General features: G+C 39.2%; 1 protein-coding gene across 1 annotated transcript in view; it reads right to left on the bottom strand.

The window, feature by feature from the left end:
* Positions 1-5926: 5926 nt before the first annotated feature.
* Positions 5927-22500, bottom strand: part of frmd3 (FERM domain containing 3) — a 56775-nt gene continuing 40201 nt past the window's right edge. Inside the window, exons 14-15 of the mRNA XM_022757690.1 lie at positions 12185-12422; positions 5927-11532 (exon numbers count right to left, since the gene is read on the bottom strand). Coding sequence (XP_022613411.1) covers positions 11052-11532; positions 12185-12422 — 719 coding nt within the window. The 3' untranslated portion in view covers positions 5927-11051. The remainder of the gene's footprint in view (positions 11533-12184; positions 12423-22500) is intronic.

The raw sequence follows: 22500 nt of genomic DNA, 5'->3' as shown, positions 1-22500 counted from the left end.
TTAGAATCAGTATTGCTTAGCTGTGTTTTGTATAATTTGTATAGTATTATTATAGTAATGTTTTGCCGTTTACTGTTGCTCTGCATTGCTTGTGCACTGTCTTGAGAATGCTTATTTTGTTGCCGTTGCTGTCTTCATGGCATCTTGTGATCTTCTGTCTGTAACTTTTAACCCTCACTTAACTGGTTAAAGAGGCATCTTGCCAAAGGACTGCACTTGAAAATGTTGATCAATGTGCATCGTCCTTACAAATAAATAAATAAATAAATGAAAGGAAACTAACCGCAGCCAAAACTTGTCCCTTTCTTTCAAGTGAGAAGTGTTTAAAATGCAGCAGGCTGACTCACAGAGTGTGTGATCAGTAGCCAGTGCGTGCAGGCGCCTGCAGACCTGCACTGATCTGCACAGATCACTGGGAGGCAGCAGAGACAGGATGGACAGCCACACCTCATCAGGCAGACACAACCAGCGGTCACACACAGGGACACCTGCTGGCTGACAGGTGCAGCAACAACAATACACACAACACTGTAAGTAGCCTACAGAAAACACATTACAAGCTGCAAGGCAGAAAATTATTTGATAAAACACGGATAAATAATTTTAACACAAAATCATCAGAAAAAGTTTCTTTGAAAATCACTCTGCACACAAATGTAACTTTAAATTAACTGTGTGACTAGGTCACACACTGTAAAAACATTGAAATTACTGTCAAGACTTTTACATGACATTAGAGGCACGGCCATGTTTGTTCTTGTGGAAACACAGCAAAAGTCGGTGATATGACTTTTCTGTTTTTAGTATTCAACAATGTATTTTGAACAGTAGTAGAATTTCAGTAAATGTGATCAAACTGTTTGCAGCCTAACAGTATCATAAACATATTGAAATAAAGATTTCTTACACTGTATCCACAGTCAGTATTGTTCACAACAATATTCACTGTTGTACCTGTAAAAGCAAACAAGGAGTTATATATTTGTGTTCTTTTAAGGGATAAAAGTTTGAATTCTTCGGACATCCAGTTTTTCTTTGTTCAAAATTGAGAGAAATTATTTAATGTCTTATGAAACTTCTACTTTTCTTGTAACATAAGAACATAATCAGTTTGGATTAACAACCCCTGCTCCACCCTCCCTTATAGTTTTGTCACTTGTGACTTTCATTAATTAAATGCTACAATCTTTACAAAGAATTACCCTAACCATAACCCATTTTTCTAGTTTGAACCTCATCATAAATAGTTAACTTTGTGAGGATGGGGTCTCTAAGTCTCCATGTGACCATGTGAACAAATTTCTAGGACTACAACTTGATACACACACTAATGAAAGTCCTTTTTATCTTATGACTTGCTGCTGGCTCAATATCTGATTAAGTGTGAAATCAATTAACATTTCTCCAGTCATACGACCTGTTGGTGACTTTGCTTTTTAAATGAATGTGCGTATTTTTTGTGGTTTTTAGAAGAATTTTTAAAATAACATTTCATACACATGGTTGTAATTTTATTGTTACCCACCTGAGGCTGGTGATGTTGGTGTGTGTCTCTTTGTGTACGTTTGTGTGTTCAGTTTCTTTGTGTATTTGACTGCTCCTGCTGACTGTGATCTGCTGGAGACAGATGATGAGGTTCAGTGTAACACAGTGGTAGAGTTAGAATATATCAGAGAAATATTTAATTTCATTAGTTTCATTTTGGAAAAAATAATCTGATGTTCATTATTCAGTATTTTGAAAGTCAGGAAGATTTTGATGATTTTCTACTAACAAATAAATTCAAGCTGCCAAAAATAAGTGTTTCAATTATTTACTAGTGACAACTTTTTTCTAAATTCTGCATATTCACATTGGAGCATAACTCAATAAAAAAGAGCAGAGAATAGATTAATGATTTATGATTATAATTAACAAAATCCAGGTACATATAAATATATATAAAACATAAAAATGAATCAATAAATCGGTAATTTTAATTCACACACACAAAAATCACTTAATCAATGTTCACGTGATTACTATATTTGTTACCTTGGTAATATTCCTCCATTTGTGAGTGAGGACATGGCCATTCTTGACTTTCCACAAAGCCTCTGGGGACCTCGATCTCCAGTCGTTTCCTTTTGACCTTTGACACGACTCTGATGACACTTTGGGCCTGGATGACGTTCAGTCTTTTTTGGAAGCAAAACTGACAGAGAGGAAGGCAAGTCACGCCCAGACACTCAGAAAGACCAACACAAATTCAATATATTATATCTATATAATATATATCTGATATTGAGATAATCAGAGAGAGGATGAAATAATATGCGAACCAAAAAATGTTCCCAGTGGATCCCAATGTTTTTACCTTATGATGCCTTAAATTAGAGAATGCCTTCTTGTAATACCTTCTTCACAATGTTAATGAATTCTGAGTCATTCCACCAAAGTCAGATTTTCCCTTATAAAACTGTTAAATTAAAATGATTTTTAGAGGCTTGGGGAAGTAAAAGTACTCAGTTTTTTTTATCAGAAACAAGAAAAAAATAAGGGAGATGTGAGAAAAAACACACATTCGCGGAGTAAACTTTTGTTTTATCTTATTTCCTGGCCTGTACATCATCTCATGAGCCCACAGGTTCATCATGGGACTTCTTGGAGGGATTGTCCAGGTTGGGAACCACTGCTCTACACAGTAGTGGGTGTACTTCAAATTTCTCTGCAATTGTACAGTATTTAGCTTAATACTGATTAAGATCCGCTTTCGTATATGATATTCAATACCTGAGTTAGCAGTAAGTGTGGCACTCTCCTCCACACCGGGAACGTTATCAGGCACAGCCCTCGAGTGCTGCACAGGTGTCTTAATAACCCCAGTTGAGGTTATGGCTTCTGAAGTCCTCTTCATAAAGTCACCGTGTTTGTCATCATTAGCAGTGTTCTTCTGACTCAAAGGTCTGCTTTCCTTCATAGTCAAATTGTCACAATGTTTGGTCTCCCTGTGCCCAATAAGTGTTTCCCTATACGTATTATATGTGGTTCTGTCCTGGTTTTTATTAATGGCACCTGAGCTCCACTCCTCTGTGATCATTCTGCTTCTTGCTTTGTTAAACTGTTTTTTGATCTCAGGGTTTGTGGTGGAACAGTTCATTTCAAAGCAAGAGGAAGGTTGGGCTGGTGCTTCAACAGGTGCTACAGCTTCTTCAGGTGTCTTACTCCCTTCTGCAGTTGACTCCATGGAGCATCCCAGTTTGATATGTTGGCTTTGTCTGAAGTGATGCAGCTGATCCACACAAAGTTGGTACTGCTCATATACAGTTAAATTTGATGGTATTTCCAAGGGACAGGAAAAAGTGGGGCTTGCAGTCTGTGCTGGTATCTTCTCTGGCTCACTGTGGCTCATATTATCATTTGCATACACCATAAAAGAAGAGTTGGATTCAAGTTCACTATGCATATTTCCATCATTTTCCTTCAACCTAGCATCTGTTTTCTCCTTCCCAACTTCCGTCATCCCTTTATAAATTACATCTGTGGAATCCCTGCTTTGAAGTAATGGTTTTAGGGTGGTCACATCACCAAACACGGTGCTCTTTTTACCGATGACATCGCACCAACATGAATAGGTTTCTTTGATCAAGCTAGTTGCAGCATCTGATGCAAGTGTTTCATTTGCACTGCTGTCAGATATGTTTGTCTGGTGTCTTTGATTACACATGTGCAGTCTGCTTGTTCTGCAGTCGCCGTGGGTAGGAGTTTGTTTATTGGTGGTTTGCTGCAGCCCCATACTTTTCATATTTTCAGTTTCTCCGTTCTCAGGCCAAGTTACCTCGTCTCTCCCCTGGGTAAAGGAGAAGGAAATGTGGAGATCTTCTTGTAAAGGAGGTTTACGTCTACAGAGGAAATTATTTTGTTCACTATTCATGTAATTTGATGGTTTAAGCTTTTCAAGTGTACTCTCTCCTTCAAATACCTCATCAGTAGCTGCAGAACAGAAGACTGGACAATGGTACTTGGCTGCAGATGGATGGTTATATGATCTTTTCTCTGTTTCCCTCTTCTTTTCATGCTTTTCATCAGCAAAAATCAAACTGTCAGCTCTGCAGAGTTCATGGTAAACTTCTGATCCACTGCTGAGGAATCTGTGAGCCCAGTCCAATGCATGCCTTAGCTTCTGCTGTTCACTGAAGAGAGAGTCACTGAGAAGATTAAGGTTCACTTCCTGTTTAATGTCCTCCCTACAGTCCCCAGCATCCTCCAGAAGTTCAGACACTGCACGTGCTTCTCTTGTGGTATGGTGTATCTCCATAGTTGAGTTTTTCAACTTCACCATCATATATTCACGGAATCTGACCCATGTTGTCTCTCATTTAAATTATGAACCAAGGTTACCTTAGCATCAATCAAACAAACAACCATGCATTTTCTTCTTCATCCCCTCACTTAGTCTTCATACATCCCTGTGTTGCTCTTAAATGTCTGTATTGTCTTAACACCATCCTGTTCAAACAAAAGAAGTAAAACAACTATTTACATTCAATTCTCTACACAAAAATCATCTGCATGCAATATGTCATCTCTTCAGTGTTAGATTTTGTCTATTTATGCCACAGAAACAGCGGCTACTATTTAATCCCAGTTGCAAGAATGAATAGTCAATCTTACCCTGAAGATTTCCTGTGTTCTGTTTTGTCAGCATAGTCCTAGTTACAGAGAAGTTATGGCTGGGTCTACTTGAGCACTTTAGGTAAATACATTTACTGCCTTAAATACAACATATTCTAATATTTCTCATCCAACACAGTAAAGGTTTGAAGACTCCTTGTATCCAGGAAATCTTGTGTTGCCCACACAAACATCACCATAGAGACAGACGCACAGACAGCAGTAAGTCCTTTACACCACATGAGGGAGACAAACCTTTGAGGAAAAATTGGCAATCACAGAGTGGAAATTATACAATGACAATCAGGGGTGTCAACTTTTTCTCAAGGGTGAAAGGAAACCCAGAACAGTGCAGTGCATGCTTCAGTGAACTGAAAGCTGTCAAATATGTGTAGTGGAGTAGAAAGAACAATAATTCACCCTGAAATATAGTGGAGGGGAAGTATAAAGTAGCATAAAATGGAAATACTCAAGTAAAGTACAAGTACTTCAAAATTGTACTTAAGTACAGTGCTTAGAGCAAATGTACTGAATCACTTTCCACCACTGCTAATGCAAAGACAGACTAAACCACCACAGACGCAGGAAAGACTATTAAAATGAAATAATAAACTCTATGATATCAAAACCTATCTCTACAACAACTATTCCTCCTTTGTCTCACTGCTCATGACTGAGCACCAGTGTTTGCTAACATTAGATCATGACATTGTTTATTGGTAATGGAATGACAACCTAACGCTGGATATGAAAGGGTGCCTTAACAGCTAGCTAACATTAGTGTAACTTCAGGTAAAGTTAGAAACTAGCTCACATAATCGTTCAGCCGTAAACACTTGACACAATCTAATTCAGAAACTCTGACGGTAGGAAAGTAAAACCAGCTGCACAGTTAGCCACTGCCACTTACATTTACCTGACAATGTCTAACTTTGCTTGTTTCCACTCAAGGGGGCAGAGACTTGTAGACGTAGCCACCGCAGACAGGACAGACAGAAATGGTATGGTCCACTTTAGGGGTTTCTGAAATTGTATAACAAGATTTTTCCAGGCATGAATATGGGAAATATATTGCACTATTTACAATTACTGGTAAAAAGGATATATAAATGCCCCTAAACTGTTGTTTTTACCTCTTCTTTTTGTTTTTTTGTTTTTTTTAGACATTGCGATTAACCTTTGTGAAAATCATAATAAACAAAAAAGTCACATTAAATAAAGTAAAAATAATCCACACATAAAGTTCCATATTTCAATATATATTCATTGGGGAGCTTTATTGTGGCAGTATTAACATATAAAACAATCCATGTTTTCTTTTTAACATACAAACATTCAAAATTTTCACTTCACAAAGTTCATAAGGCTTGGTTGTCCCAGAATAGAGGGGGTCATAACTTAGGGATTTTTTTTTCTGATTCTACATAAATTAAATCTCCCAGAGTTTCTTATTAAAAGAGACTGAATGACAAAAAAGAAGAAGACAAAGAAAAAAACAAAAACAAAAACAATCAGACTAACCTTTAAAACAATCAGTTTGACTAACATTCAAAAACAACAAAGTGACCGTGCAAGAGAATCTGCTACTGTACATGCCCACACAACACTGAAATAATATACTAAACAACTGTTTATTTTCCTCTTATACCGTGATGTCCAATAGATTTGCATATAGTAGACCTGAGTTCAAATATTTAAAATCTTAAATAAATGAATTAAAAGCAGTATTTGTGTATTAGTTTAAACAGTTGAATTCCAGGTTTTGGTAGTCTGTAAAGCAGTTTTATTTTTACTGATAATTAAAGGTACATAATTAAATTTAAGGTTTGTAAATACTTGACTCATGTCAGGAACTTGTGAATTTGTATTAAGTAATACCTCAGATGTGACATCAACTGATGTGTGATCGTGATGATGTTTTATCACAGTTTTATGTACGTACAGGCAACAAAAGTTGTACTCTCGGTCCATCTATATGCTGTTTGTAAAACACAGGAACTAGAAGTTCAGTAGCTCAAAACAAGAGCTAAATCTCAAAGGGGTTAAATTCCCCTTTAAACTCATAAAGGCTGCTATTGATAAATGAGCTACAGACTAATATAATGCTACAGTGTCATGGAGCCAAAGATCTGTTTCATCACAGAACTGAAAGGCCTTTTTTTTAGCTTGCAATGAGTTGAGGTGTAGTTTTACTTTCCATTCACTCTGTTGGGTGTTTTTAAACATCTTAAAAACTCAATATCTAAACAACTGATTCAGTTAATAGCATGCTCCGCTAGCAATGAGGTTAGATGTTAGCATTAGCATTTAGCATCTGGCTTTAATGATTTACACATACAGCAAAAGCACAATGAAGGTAGTAACAAGTCAAATATTTTAGAGCTGCTTTTGTTGATTGTAAAATGATCTTTTCCAAGAAGCCATCGAGAAGTCTTCCTCTTTGTACTGAGACAGAATTTAACTGAGAAAAAAATCTCATTTTGTTTTTGGACAAGCCAACAGAATTAGCAACTTGTCAGTCTTGTTAAGTCAATGATTAAAATGAAGTCCAAAACACAGTGCCTGACGTGTTTTGGTTTTTAAATGTGGTGACAAAACTGCTCAGATTACTGATGCCAAGCTTTCAAGAAAAGCCTTCAGTGTCTCAAATTCTTATCTTCTTCCCTTTCTCCTGTTAGTAAAAATGCAGAGAACATGCATTCATCTAAGATGGTCAAGACAGCCAAGCCTATATCTAGATCGCTTTACACAGACAAGACACAGAGGGAAGAAAGAAAGGAAATCTTTACCCACATTGGGTTTTTTTGCCACAACTATAAACAGTATTTACAGATGAGGGCATGCAATTTGCATTGAGAGGTCAGCCAAAGGAGCCGAGTGAGAGCTTCCCAGGTTAGATAGAGGAGGACGATGCACAGAAATAAAGGACCAAAGCCAGGGACAAACTATGTCTGTACAGCTGTGTACATGAAGCCTATACAGAGTCCTTTTATTTTTAATGTGAATCGCTTGAGCATTTTGGTGCATGTGCAAACTGGAGGCGCAACAGTTACACATGAAGACAGGATGATACTATGATGATATCCCCTTCTGTTAGTTGTAGTGGGATGATGGTGATCATTTAGCAGTGCATACAGATCAGCCTCATCCACTACAGTGAAGCTGCTTTGATCTCAGTCTGTGGTGTTAAATGCAAACGTCGTCATCATAGTGGTTTGGCCCTTTGCTTGGTTTCAGCATTGAAACTCAGTGCATGTACTGTAGTAGGAAAATAAATGCTTTGTCCCAAATACGCGTGTTTCTGTTGTTACTGCATATTTTCTATATGCATAAAGCTTGTTGATGCATAAAGTCTACAGAGTTACATGACAATACAGCTGATTATATGAGCCAGCAACATTGGATATAATATATGAGGGCTTTGATGGTTATGTGCATTGCAGCGGCCTCTGTAGCAGCCAACCTACAAAGAGTATGGAGAGTGGTGTCTGAAAATAAACTTTAAAACATTAGTTCAGTTCTTCATAAGAGTCTAAATATAGTGTGAGAGCTTTGATAGAGAGATCCAGTTTGTTTGATAGTAGTGCACCAATTATGAACTTGCATGACTCTCCGCTCTGCCATAAAGCAGTATGGAGGTTCAGCTACGAAGGCCAAACAGCAGTAAACTGCAGGCTCTCAACAGTAAAGACTTTAATTTTACCAGAATGACATGGATGCATACATAGTGGAGTGAAATGAGGCTACACCAACACGGACAGTCTGCAGCCATATTTATGTCTAGCTTTAGACTTGGTATAAATACATACAGTGTTTGGATATTCATAATAGTGAGACATGTATGAATGTTATGGATAAACAATATGGTTTATGCTGTGATTAGATTCAATTTTTTCTCTTTTTTTTTATATATGTATATATATATTCCTCAGACACACATTAGTTTTTTTGAACATAAACTGCTAATGCCCTTTCCTGAGAAGTTGATCCACATCAAACTACATTTTGAACAGAACCTTTTTTTTTTGTTTTTAACAACATATGTTTTCATTTGAGTCATTTTTCATCACTACAACTCTTTGTTCTCCTCTCCATTCAGAGCCACTATACTATAACTGACAGGCACTGTCTGAATGCTGAACAATCATGCTGTGGTAGCTCTAGGTTCCCAAATGTTACTAGGCTACTGGAGTCTGATTTTGTCTTTAGCCTAATGTTGAGTCAGGTCACAAGTTTACATAGTTTAAATCTGGGTTCGTTTCATACTGTGACCTCACCTTTGTGTATTGTAAATTATATCACGTATGATCGATACATTTTGACACAAATGAACTCCTATTGTAAAGTCACAGCCTACAGTTCACTCCTGTTCTATTTTTCTGTACCAAATAAAGATTTTTCAATCAGTGTTTTGCCTCCCCTCTTGGTTTAACTTTGATATTATTCAATTTTGACTCCATGGCTCCAGACTTTTGGGAACTCCAGATATATCAACAGTGAATGTCCATAAATACAGCCTTATGCTGTATCTATCAAAAATCTCATTCCTCCAACTTCACTTTTAAACATCTTCCCATCTATAACTCCTGATAATTCTGTGTTGTTCGTCACTGACATTAAAATAAGAAAATACTGTCTCTGTTCAAAGATACAAACAGTTGTAGTTATTTAAATGATAAACACAGGATGCTCAACTGGATGCTATCACTCACCTTCTTACAAATGCTGATCTGTTTCTATAAGTTAAACACCGCCAACTGTACTATCACCTGATCAACATCTTCTACACCATCAAACGGCCCGTATGAGAGATTTAGACCATTAAAAGCACCACTAGTCCCATCCTGTGTAATGTACCAGCAGTGTAGTTGGACTATACACACCTGTTCCTCTGGCCAGTTTAAATGTACCATCCTGTCTCTTCAATTCCCAGTAAAGCATATACAGAGCTCCCCCAAAATTAGCATCAACCAACAAATGACCATCAAGTCCAAAATCATCACATTTGAATTTAAACATACAGGAACTTTTTCTCATGAATAGCCTTTTCTTCCCTTCATACATTTCTAAGTTAAAACTCTCTAAAACCACGTTGAAAGTTGCACTAGTAGCCTTAATCAGTGAGCTAACATTTAGGTCAGAAGACATCTAGAAGTTCAACAAAACACACATGTTTTAGCATAACAAACAGACTAAAGTTTCTCTCATGCCACCCTCCTGTCTCCAAAATGACATCACATAATCTGAAACAGCTGTAATCTGTGGTCTGTGTAAAAGATTTGTGCTATAGCCTCTGTAGGAAAAACCCAGGGTGCTACCAAGTCAACAAATATTGACGGTAGTCTTAAAAAATAGCTTAAATTTCTCAACACCCATCACCCCAATAAACTTCAATAAATTTGCTTTTTTTTGTAATCTTTTGTAAACTCTTAATTTCAAAATAAGATCAAAGTAGATCCTCTGACTGAAAAATTCCTGAAAGATCTGGATCACATAAAAATGTACAAAACATTAAAAACAACTTATTTAAGATTGGTATTAATTATCAATATTCTCTTTTGTTTTTAAATATATATAATGTGGCTGTGGCTATTGTTGCGTTCAGTGACAAATCAATCATCTCTCTTTCTCTCTCTCTGTCTGTTCCCACCCACTCCGTCATGACTGACAGGCTCTGTGACCAATCAAGCGCTCTGCTCTGAGGACGAGAACCAATCAGAATGGTTTGTGATATTTACCAAAGAGTCTCTGCATCAACTTGTCAGCATCAGGAGTGAGCAGACCATCGAAACTTCTAGTAAACCAACAGCTTTGCTTCTTTTTGCGACTTTTTCTCTGTTCATGACCTGCCTCAATTTTATTTTCACAAATCTCTCCATTCCATGAGTTGAACACTTACAGTACTACTTGTCCTCTTTCTTTTCAGTTCATCACTGCCAAAAGTGTCTATCTTAACAAGTAATTAGATCGTATGATTAAAATCTTATTTCTCCTTTATCTCTCTTTTCTTCAAGACTCCAAATTATGTTGCCAGAGAGGTGAAAGAAATCCACTTGTATCAATGCAATCCAATCACAAATACTGTTGTACATACATAGAGGAGTCTTCATTCTGGGAACCCTGGTGGTATTTCCCTCTGGGGCCCCTTTTGATAAAACACCCTACTACAATTTTGTGAGCCCTCATAGGTGATGCATTTCACCAGCTCATAAAATAAATTGAACGTCTTCTCAAACAAGTGAAATGATTTCATCCCATTGGCAGACTTTTTGTTTCAAGAGACACCAGTTAAGACTGAATATAAGATGAAATTACATGTTAAGACAGACATTTTGGCTTGTTTGTTTCCCCCACAGTGCCTTCTCACTCTCTCCTTTTCAATCTGTTTCTTTTCCTCTTCAGTCTGACCACAGGTTCTCCATGGCCATGCTGATCTTACACAGGATCCAGCGCCGAAGCGGGCAGTAATACTCATAGTGAAACTGCTCAAACTCCGGCGTCTGGCGGATCTCATGGAGGAACGACACGTCAATGTCAGACTCCAACAGTAGCAGCAGGGTGGGCACAGTGACGAGCAGCACGCCCATTACCACGGCAACAAAGCGGGCCACGCTCAGCACACATGCATTGACTCTCTCATTGGACGACAGCAGGCGCAGGCTGCTGGTCAGGACACCACCCATTCGACTTCTCGCAGCCAGACGGGTGCGTTCGTAGGCCCGGTCCCTCTCCCTCTCAGCCTCCAGCTGAGCCTGGATGTCAGGGTCAGCATGGAGCTCCCTTAGCAGCCTGGCAGGGCTCTGGACTGGAGAAGAGAAGAGCAAGTCGACCCCTCCTTGACTGTCGTCCACTGGTGTGGGCAACATGCTGGCACAGGGGCTGGAGACGAGACGGAAGACATTCAACCACAATTAGGGAAGATATGAGAAAATACTAAGTAGGAATGAATAAGGACTTAAAGAAGGAGAAACACTTCATTTTCCTTTACCACCAGCAAAAGTTTCAGCTCAGAAGAGCCAATCACACAGTTACATGTAGCTACAGGGCAAGGAAAGCTCTGTCATGTCAAACATCTGGGACTTGCCAACCTGGGAACCAAGTGCAACGAAGAACAATTCTGGAGTTTGCACCAAAAAATTGTGGCACTTTTTGCAGAAGAGTGCAGAAAATCTAAAACATACTACAAAGAACAGTGCATTCCAGGTGCACTTTACCATAGGAAAACAATGGATTTGCACGTGTTTTGTTTAGATAGCAGCACGGGAGAACTGTCACACTTATACCTACTACTAGTAACTATTAATTTGTTATTTACTGGGGATAAATATGAGGAGTTGTAAGCCACTTTAGAGTAACATCGAATGTAAGTCTAATTTCATTCTGCTTGAGCAGTTAGAGTGAACCTAAACAGTAAATTTGTGAGGTAGAAAATCAAAACAATGAGCTGAAAGAAACTCCAAAGCATTGTTATTATAAAATTATTGATTAGACTGTAGCTGCTTTGAATAATTTGTTATAAAACTTTATGGACCTGTAGACAAGCTCAGATATGGTGAGAGCGCCATTGGCGTCATCGTCTTCCTCCACCTCATCTTCAGCTTTGGGCGTCTGTGGTCGAAGATTTGAGGTTTCCATGGAAACATGGGGAAGCTGCAGGTCATTGCTCAAAGCAGAGTTTCCTCCTTCAGCACTCTGTTGCTCTGTGTCTGTGGGTGCGGCTGAAGGTTTGAGAGGAGACAAGGGAACTGAGTCCTTCACAGCAACAACACCTGGTGAGGTTAAGAGGACAAGAGAGACAGAAGAAACATGTTTTACATGACATTGTATTTTTCGTCCATTAACTAGAGAATATAGACCGAAGTACTCTTTCCTGAGTTCTTACGAGAAAGCAAAATACAGTGAAACAGCATCACCATACAACTTGAACTAAAGGTTCTCAATTCTTTGTAACATTTCAAAATATAAAACTTCACAAACATCGTGTCAAAATGTATTTTCTGAAGACATAATTACTGTATTTATTTTTTCTGAGCTGTTGTCGCACCTTTATTAACCATCATTTAGTAGATTCTGAGTATTATCTTAATGTGTGTTGTGTGTTCCAGTGTGGGATAACAGTGTCCATGTTCACAGTGTAAATGTGTTACATACACAAAACATTTTGTAATTTGTATGCAACTATGCAACATATTATTATCTGTTTATAGAAAACATAATCTGGTCACAATTGTGTTTGATCTGGTTGAAAATATATTTCTTACAAAATGTATTTGCTGTTGCAATTTAGTTGTATAGAACAGGACAAAAGGCCACTCTCTGCTGTTGTTGTTTTAAGCTGCAGTTGAACACACTAGCCATATGATGGCACTCCTCTGCTTCTTAAGAGTAGAGCACCCACAGATATCACCCATAACACTGACATGTAAAGTGAAAAATTAATAATCTGATGTCTTGCCAGTAAATACCAGTAAAGTCTTTGCTCTAAGTGCATGTCGTTGGCCTATGGATGCTGGCAAGGGACAATAACTATGTTAGCATGAGTAACACAGTTCAGGCTGTGATGAACTTCATGATACTGTTTGAACTGTCACTGAGTTCATGCATGCTGATTTAAAAAATAATGCTGCAGTGTAACACTCATTCCTTCAAATGTGACTTAGCCTGACAGGGGAGTGGTGAACCCAGCCTGTGTGTGTGTGTACGTGTGTGTTGATGTACTTCACTCTGAGGTGATGACTTAAAGATGAGTTTCTCAGACATCACTGATGCCTCAGTGCACGCGATGAATCTGAATATGTACATTTGTGTATGTGTGTGTGTGTGTGTGTCTGTGACTGTTAAAAATAAGCCCAGCTGTCTTCCTGCTATGGATTAAGTAGGAGCTGGGGGGGTAAATGTCCAGTGACGTTTGACTCAGCTTGTCGACACCTCTCTAATTCAGACTCTATCTCGTGATCATACACACGCACACACACACATTGGTGGACATATAAATTGTTAATATTTAACATACAGTAAGTTCCATCTAATAATAATAAATTACTATTATAACTATTGCCTTGACATGCGTGAACTAAAAGAGCCATACTCTTTCCAATAAAATAATAAACACAGTTACTGGCAGTCATACAGTGACAGCAAATCTGACATTTAACCTTCTTGAATGTGCAGCTGCTTACAGGTGTGAAAATAGGTTGAAATATCAAAATCATAGGGGTAAGGTAGGTGTTTGTTTGCCACAGAAACTCAAGGCCAAAGTGACTAATCAGTTACCATGTCAACTGATTCAAACACAAGTTGAGAGAAATTAAAGAAGAACAAGGAGCAAGGTAGAGGAAAACCTGAGGAGCAAGTGGTGACAGCTACCATGGAAACAGAGTCAGCAAGAAGCAAAGGAGTGAGTGAACCCAGGAGAGAAAAAGAGGGAGTTATAAACTTATTCTGATGAAATAAGGAAGCAGGAGCAGAGGAAAAACGAGAGGAGCGAAACAACATAGAAGTGAGGAAACTGGAAGTAGAATGATGAAAACAGACACAAAAATTCAACCTTTAGTAAAATATTGCATCAGACAGTAGTTGCCTGAATTTATCATAATTCATCTTCTCATAGTGCACAGCACACAGGGTGAACCTGAACTGTAATAAAATACAGATTTATTGTACTGAAAAAAAAATGAATCAAGGGAGATTTTGACACTTGGATCCTACATCCTCCTCAAAATAACAGACCCATGCTTGATGAGTTAAAGTGGCGGTATTAACAGGAAGAAAAAGAACATACGATGCCTGATACTGGTGTTCTGCAACTGATCCATGATTAAGGTGATAATAATTCATGTGTATCTTTAACTGACTTTAATTTGCAAGTGAAATACCAACATATGAGGCAGCTCAAAAATATTTGATCTTATTTTGGCCTTTTGCTAGTTGAGAGAATCACTTAAAACAAAAATTCCCAAAAAATTTGTTTCTTGACAAAAGAGGTCACAGGCTGAATGAATGTGGTGGGAATATATATTCCCATTTATAATACTGTCAGCTTTCTGTCCTGTTAGCTGAGATGCAGGCCTCTCCTTAGAGGCTATTCACACTACAAGGCGCCGGATTCCTGAATGGTCAAAACACACACACAAACACACAGTCATGCACACACAGAACAGGGTTTTCCCCTGTTATGAAAGTGTTGACAGACGTATTCATCTTTGTCATGCAACCTCATCCTTGACACCCAGACACTTCCAAAGTATATTTACCTGTACAACTGCGCAAGTGTGCAAGAATGGAGTTGTGTTCTCCTTGCTCATGCAACTGAAACAACACATAAGACTCCTGACGCTGAGCAATTTGTCACATCTCATTTCGCTTGAATACTTTTTATCAGCTGTTAGAAAGGTGCTATAAAATTAAATCACATACTGTATTTCATGTTAAGAAGGCTTGTTTTATATCAACAATGAAATGATGCTTAAATGTCAAAATTCAATGATATGTCACTTAAACTGCACTTTCTCCTCTTGTGCAGATTCGCCCTCCCTGTACAGTTTCAAGTGAAGGAACAGGAGCAGCTGTAAAGCATCAGTCCTAAACCTGATGAAGATTCAGTGTCAGACTCAACGACACCTCCGCAGGATGGAGGTGCACCAATAAGGGGACTACAAAATGAGGCCAGTCAGTGAAGCCCAACCCTGCTTCTATCTTAATATATACATATTCCCAAAAACAAATTTCAAACAGAGCACTGGGTGTGCAGTTGCATCACTGATATCAAATAAAAACTACAAGAAAATATAAATCATTAATCATCATTAATTAGTTTTCCACCCAAGCCGGAAAACACAAAAAACTGTTCTACTAGTTACTGTAAATCGTCCACCTGCCTGTTATTCTGAGCTTTTTTTTTTATCTGAGATAGTTCTTAGTACAGATAAAGACATTATAGTGGGTGATTTCAACATTCATGTAGATGATTACACAGCATTTAATACACTATCAGACTCAATTGGCTTCTCTCAACATGTAAATGAATCCACTTATTGTTTTAATCACACCCTTGATCCTGTTCTAACATATGGCATAGGAACTGAACATTTAAAAATATTTCCCCAAAACCCAGTCTAACCATTTCTTATTAACGTTTGAGTTCACAACAACGGATTATAGAGCATTTGGGAAAAAAATCTATGTGTCTGACCAATAATACTGTAACAAAATTTAAAGAAAGAATTCCATTATTATTTAATCCACTGCCATGTGTCAATACAATGAGGACAGCTGTCTCTTAACTTTACACCCACACAAGTTGATGATCTTGTTGATTGTGCTGCAGCTTCGTATAACACTCGCCCCATCGAATGCTCTGAAACAGACTTTGCGAAAGCTAGAAAGTAAGTGGCGTTCCACCAATCTAGGAGAATGTCACAAAGCTTGGATAGATTGTCTATTCACATACAAAAAAACCCTCCACAATCCCAGAATATCCTATTGTTCATCATTAATGGAAGAAAACAAGAACAACACTAGGTCTCTGTTCAGGACTGTAGCCAGGCTGACAGACAGTCATAGCTCTATTGAGCCGTCTATTCCTTTAACCCTCAGTAGTAATGACTTTGTGAGCTTTTCCAACCACTGGCACAGACGTATTGTCCAGTAAAGTAGCCTTGCAGTCAACTGAAATGCCTGTTTATATTTAGACTGCTTCTCTCCTATAGATCTCTCTGAGCTAATAGTTTCTTCATCTAAACCATCGACTTGTCTTGTAGACCCTATTCCAACATGAGTGTTCGAGGATGTTCAGTTAATAAACACTTCTATATCAAATCTGATCATCTTAACTTTATTATCTTTATTCATCCAGATGTCTTAACCAATTAGAGTCCTACTGTATATCCAGTCTCCCCTTTATTTCTAAAATCCTTGAAAAAGTTGATGCCAGTTATGTGATTATTTGCATAGGAATGGATTGTTTGAAGCTTTTCAATCAAGATTTGGAGTCCATCACAGCACTTGAGGCAGACAGCCGCCCACCCTGGGTCTGCTTCTGTTGGAGGTTTCCTCATTGTGGGAACTATTCAATTCTCTTTACAACATTGTAAGGTCTCAACCTTACACTGTAAAGTGCCTTGAGATAATGTATTTTGTGATTTGGCGCCATACAAATAAAGTTGAGAGATGCTGTCCACTCACAAATCTATCATTGAAATATTCAAAATGCCTGCTTTAATAGCCTTCTGTTTAACTACAAATTTATTTACCACTCCTCTCTCTGTATTTTACACATCTAGACCGAAAACATATAGCAGTGTGTTATACTGTAGGTATTATGGTTATTTAAAGAGTATAGAGCACTTATTTTAATGTATACTTCAACACACATGATGTATGTGTGGTATTTGTGGTCTACTACTCAGATGCGCGCGCAAACACACACACACACGCACACACACATACACACATACACACATACACACACACACACACACACACACACACACACACACACACACACACACACACACACACACACACTGGAGAGGTCTCTTGAGAGTGCCAGGATGTTTGACAGATTACAGTTTGCCCCAGGTGGTTGCCACAACAGACCTGGCAACATTAAATACACATTTACATCTTGGTTTGACTATAGAAATACATGTTTAAAACTGCATCACACTACGTCTTCTAGTCTTCATGTGATATGTGCACTGACAGCTAAAATAAACTTCACTAAATTCCACTTAAGATTAGTAAACAGCAAAAAAGACGCAGTGCACCAACCATATATTACTTCCTATATATGCTGATGTATTTCTGCCTTTTCCACTTCATCTTACTCTGTTCCAGTGTATTTCTCTGGTGTCCAGTACTGGTTCCGCTGATGCGTCCCCCATGCCCCACCAGTCGTACATAAATGTCCCGTGCCGTGTGATTGGCTATACGTAGATGCAGGCTACGCCGTGTTGTTATCTTCACCTGGCACCTCAAAGCCTCTGCCACTACTATCGAAGATGCCCGCTCATCTGTAGCCTCCCCTGGGTGGAATACTTCAAGAGGCCCAACCTGTCCCTCCTCCATCTCCTCACTCTCTAGTCTCTTGGGGGTCACGTCCAGCCCGAGTCCTCCTGCCCTGCCCTGGATCCCACAACTACAGGTGTCACCTACGTTGTGCTGGTCGCTAACTCCCAGCTCCAAACTGCTCTGCATGAGGCTGCCTCCAACATCACTGCTGTTTCTGTGCCCAAGAAGCTCCATCATTCAGACAAATCTTGGACCAGCTGTCTGCACAAAGATCCCAACACTGACTGACCGGGCTGCCAGCTGAGCTCTTGTGGCTGAGATGGGTATGAGCACACACACATGTGCACAAACACACACATGCACAAACACATACACACTGAGAGAGACGGTGAGAGATGTACACCAGACGCATTCTCTCTCTCTCTGATGAACAGACATGGTGGGCCCGACTATGAATGTCAGCGATTTAACAAAGAGTGCGGGGGCATTAGAGGAGGATAAGGCCCAAAGCTGCAGTTTCTATATATAACCAGGTGGTCTTGGCTGCAGAGGGGCAGCTAATCTAACTGTGATTACAGAGGGGGCAGGCCTGACCCAGGATGGGATGCGGATCACTTTCTTTTCCTCTCTACAACTCTTTCTTTATCTTTGTATTTCCTCCTATCCGACACACTTGTTTCTGTTTCACTCTACAGTAAGTCTCCAACACTGACAGACAGAGACAAACTTCCCCTCCAAGCTAATGTGTGATTACAGACAGGCAAGTGTGAACTGTGAAGGGATAAAATCTAGCATTAACATGAACTGAACTGTGCAGTTTGCTTGAGGGAAAAATAAGACTTATTGCATCACTGACAGAGGGCCCACATGGTGTGTTAAGTCATGGTAGGAGAGTGGATGAGGACTCAAATGTGAGACACAAATATCCCCATGAAATATCCACGAGTGATAACCTTAGGCAAAGCATGACCGTTGTGTGTGTGTGTGTGTGTGTGTGTGTGTGTGTGTGTGTGTGCATGTGTGTGTGGTGTGCGTGGTTATGCACATTTGGTAGATAAGAAGGGGACAGGCTGTACAAACAGAACAAGGTCAGCACTGACCTTGGGTCAGCTTCCTGTTTCCCCTCTAATGGCTGAGATTAGTGCTCTGAATATAGACGGTGATCCAAGACCATCTCCCAAGAACACTTTATCCCAAAGTCCTTGCAGCACCTTTCTTAAAACAGTCAGCGTTTGACTGCTTAAAGGTGTGGGTATACACAAACTAGTGTGTATCACGCGTCATCCGACCACGTGTGTAGGCAAAAATGCTTACAGCTGTTACAAAAGGCTGCACTTGAAGGTGGGGTAACAGTCTGCTAGAGAAGACAAGTCACTTAAAAGGGGAAAACAACACACATTTTGAGCAATCTGTCTTGAAGGCATTTGAGGTTTGTACACAAAAAGTCATTGAAGCATTTGAAACAAATTAAAAGAGCTTGAGGGAGAAGTTTAAATCCTGTACTTTCTCATTTGGCCAGTGGCTGTGTGAAGTGGGTGTGCTTCTCAGATTGTCAGTTTCAGACAGTTACAGAAATTACCAAAAAGCGCAACCACTTCACGCAGTGTCTGGTGTGCTGAGATGAAAGTAAGCAGGATTTTCACTCGTTTCTCAAGCTCTCTTTTTGTATTCTTCATACAACTACTTGGTGTGCACAACCAATTACAACTCCATGAATGCCTTCGGGGAGAGACTGACAAAAGATGAGTGCTGTCATCCCAATTCATTCAATTCATTGCGTGCTGCCACTCTGTATAGTGGCTCCATGGCCTTTCAAAAGGTCTATAAACACTTTTGCCTTTAGACGTGGTCAGAAAACACATATGAAACACATATGGTCATATGAACTAGTTCATTTGAAGTATACCTGGGCTTTAACCTCACTTCATCTGAAGTCCTCTAAAGTTGTGCTGTTTGACAAATAACACTCAGAACAATGGGCTGTTCTCTGTTTTAAATAACCTAAGTCCACTGACTAATTCTTATCCAGTGGCCTTTGGTTGTTCAAAGCAAAATGTAATCAGTCCATCAGAATCTGATAGGGAGACAAAGCCACAAAAAACCATGAGAAAAGTAAGATCTACAACTTTTCCATCAGTGGCTTATTATTATTCCTCCACAGTTGTATAGTTCAGCTATTTTTAAGATAAAAAACAACTAAAACATTTTCTGTTTTACTGATCAGCATACAGCACAGTGTCAGGAGGTGCCGCAGGAAACAATGAATTTTCAGTCTGAATCTTGTGCCATTACTCAGCTTGTATCCCATCAGGCCCTTGATTTGATGACTACCTCCTGCCCCTCCCAAACCAACAAACTGAGACAGCCGATATGGCTACTGCTGCAGCTCTTTGACCCTGAGCCAAGACAGAATTGATTTTCCTTTAAATGGGATGAGGGCAAATGAGAAAAAAGACAGAGAGAGCGAGAGAGAGAGAAGGCAGGGAAAGCAAGGGGATGACCGTAAATTCTGCTATAAGAGGCGTGAGAGGAGAGGTCCATCAACAGTTTGAAGAGAGTGATGGCACTATGGCGTGATTGTACTGTACATGTGTGAAGGCCTAGATAGCACAGCCGGGGTCAACGTGTGAGAATGGAGGAAGGTGAGGAATGAGGGAGGGGTGTAAAAAATGAAGGAGGGGGAAAGGAATTAGGTAATGGGAGAAGAAGCGCTCCGTGCTGGTGAAAGACAAAGGGACACACCCTGTGGTTTGTGGAGGGGATGAGTGGATGGAAGAGAAGAAAAGATACAACACTGCATCAGCGCAGGTGGTAGGTAGGAACAGGCTCTTTACGACGTGGTAATTTCACTCTCCTGGGTAATAATGTCCAGCGAGGGTGTGGGAGCATACACACCTCACTCAAAATACTGTCTTGTCCAGCCTAAAATTTGCTGTTTAAAAGGGTTATACACTCTCCTACAGTACGGTGCATTCGCTGCAATAACTATTACAAGCTGTGGTGACTGTTTTAATCCCTTTGCCATGAGTTTTGTCTCTTAGGCTACAGGCTACAGTAACCCTGTGATCTATGGTGGCTCAGCCTGAGAGAGGATCTTCAAATAGTACTCTGGGCTTGTAAAAGCACTGCCACTTCATCTGCATGTTTTGGGGTAAACATTGATCTAAAGATAATGTTGTCCTATTGAGGTAATTAAACATCAGTCAAATAGGCAATAAAGGACAGTGCTCTGCGACATCTCTCCCTCTCTGCCTGCTGCATGTGTGGGTGGTTGGTTTGGCTACCTGACTCAGGAGCCAATATGCAGAGTAAGAAGTGACACCAGAAGAAGAAGCACCTTTTAATAAGGATGCAAATACAACATTATCCGTCTAACAGTCTGACTTTATGTAGTGTTAGTGCATTGATTCTACTGTAATTTATATAGGATTTCTAATTCTTTTGTTTGATTCACATAATTGAAAGTACAGTTATCATATTAATATCATCACAGTGATTTAGGTGGTTTTAGTCAGACTGATATATCATTTTTTTTTTATTGTTTTTATGCAGGTCAAACATTTCTACATCAATCCCTAAGAATTTTTTTTAGGACAAAAGAATGTAATATGGCACTAATTATATGAAAATGTGTTTGATTGTTTCACTTCCACTTCATTCATTCTGATAAATTTCTGTAAAATCTGACAAGTTGATCTTAGTTGAAAAAAAATCTGTATGCCTTGAGAAGGCAAATATAACTTAAGTTACATTTAATTTATATATATCTACTTGTAAAATTTGCTAAATGTAGCTGTATTTATTATTTTGTGAAGTTCTTCCTCCTTAAAAATGGCAAGTAAAATTTACTTGTCCTTTCTAAGTTCACAGTAGGTCAGCTGAACATGCTAAATGTGCAATTTTGTTGACAGGCAAACATACAATTCAACATAACTGGAGGGGATAGTTTCCAATAATAAATGAATAATAAATAAATGTTTCCGAGGAGCTTTTTGTTCACAAAACATCTAATATTCATCTAATGGTTCTTTCCTAGTAACATTCTACGAACGTATTCAAAATTAAAGAAATTACAGAAAATATAAAAAATAAAGCAAAAATAAAGTTCTGTGTCAGCGTACTGTTTAATATCCTAAAACATGAAAACGTGTTTATATTATTACATACACATTATCTAAACTGCAGTCGATAAAGCTATGGATGTTCTTGACTTTCACTTTCATGGTGCAACACTGATTGATGCAACCACTGAATGCTCACAAACACCCATATACTGTATAGGAAAATTAACAAACACAAGCTTGCGTGAGTACATAGAAGCATAAAGGGGCGTAAACAGAGACAGACCCCATGGAGCCAAAGAAATAACTTCTAATTGAGTTTTTCTTAATGATAACACAAGCTGGGTCTGTGGCTCTGTTTCCGTGATGTCACACAGTGTATCCTCCCTTATAAAACACACACAAAGTCAGACACATGGATACACAGACACACAGGCATGGTGGTATCCTTAGGGAGGATCATGGGAGGCGTATTTTTAGCATGCTGTGATTGGTGTCTCCAGGGAGACAAGACTGATGGAGGGATGGGAGCATCAGCTGCTCAATTAACGCTCTGTGTCTGAGTGTTGTGCATGTCCATGTGCTTCCTCCTACACCAGGGAGACCCCATGTGACTTCCAGAGGAAGGTGGTGGTGGTGGTGGTGGGGGGGTATTTCTGGGGGTGGGGTCAGGTTTCGTTGCCCCGGTGCCCAGGGATGGCGAGGGGTTGGCTGGGTCTAATCTGGGCTCTGATCCCCTCTCCTCTCCCTGGAGACCCCCGCACTAACCTCATGT

Source organism: Seriola dumerili, unplaced genomic scaffold, assembly GCF_002260705.1.
Source record: "Seriola dumerili isolate Sdu_G_001 unplaced genomic scaffold, Sdu_1.0 BDQW01000290.1, whole genome shotgun sequence".
Lineage (NCBI taxonomy): Eukaryota > Metazoa > Chordata > Actinopteri > Carangiformes > Carangidae > Seriola > Seriola dumerili.
This window is presented reverse-complemented; position numbering and strand designations above follow the sequence as displayed.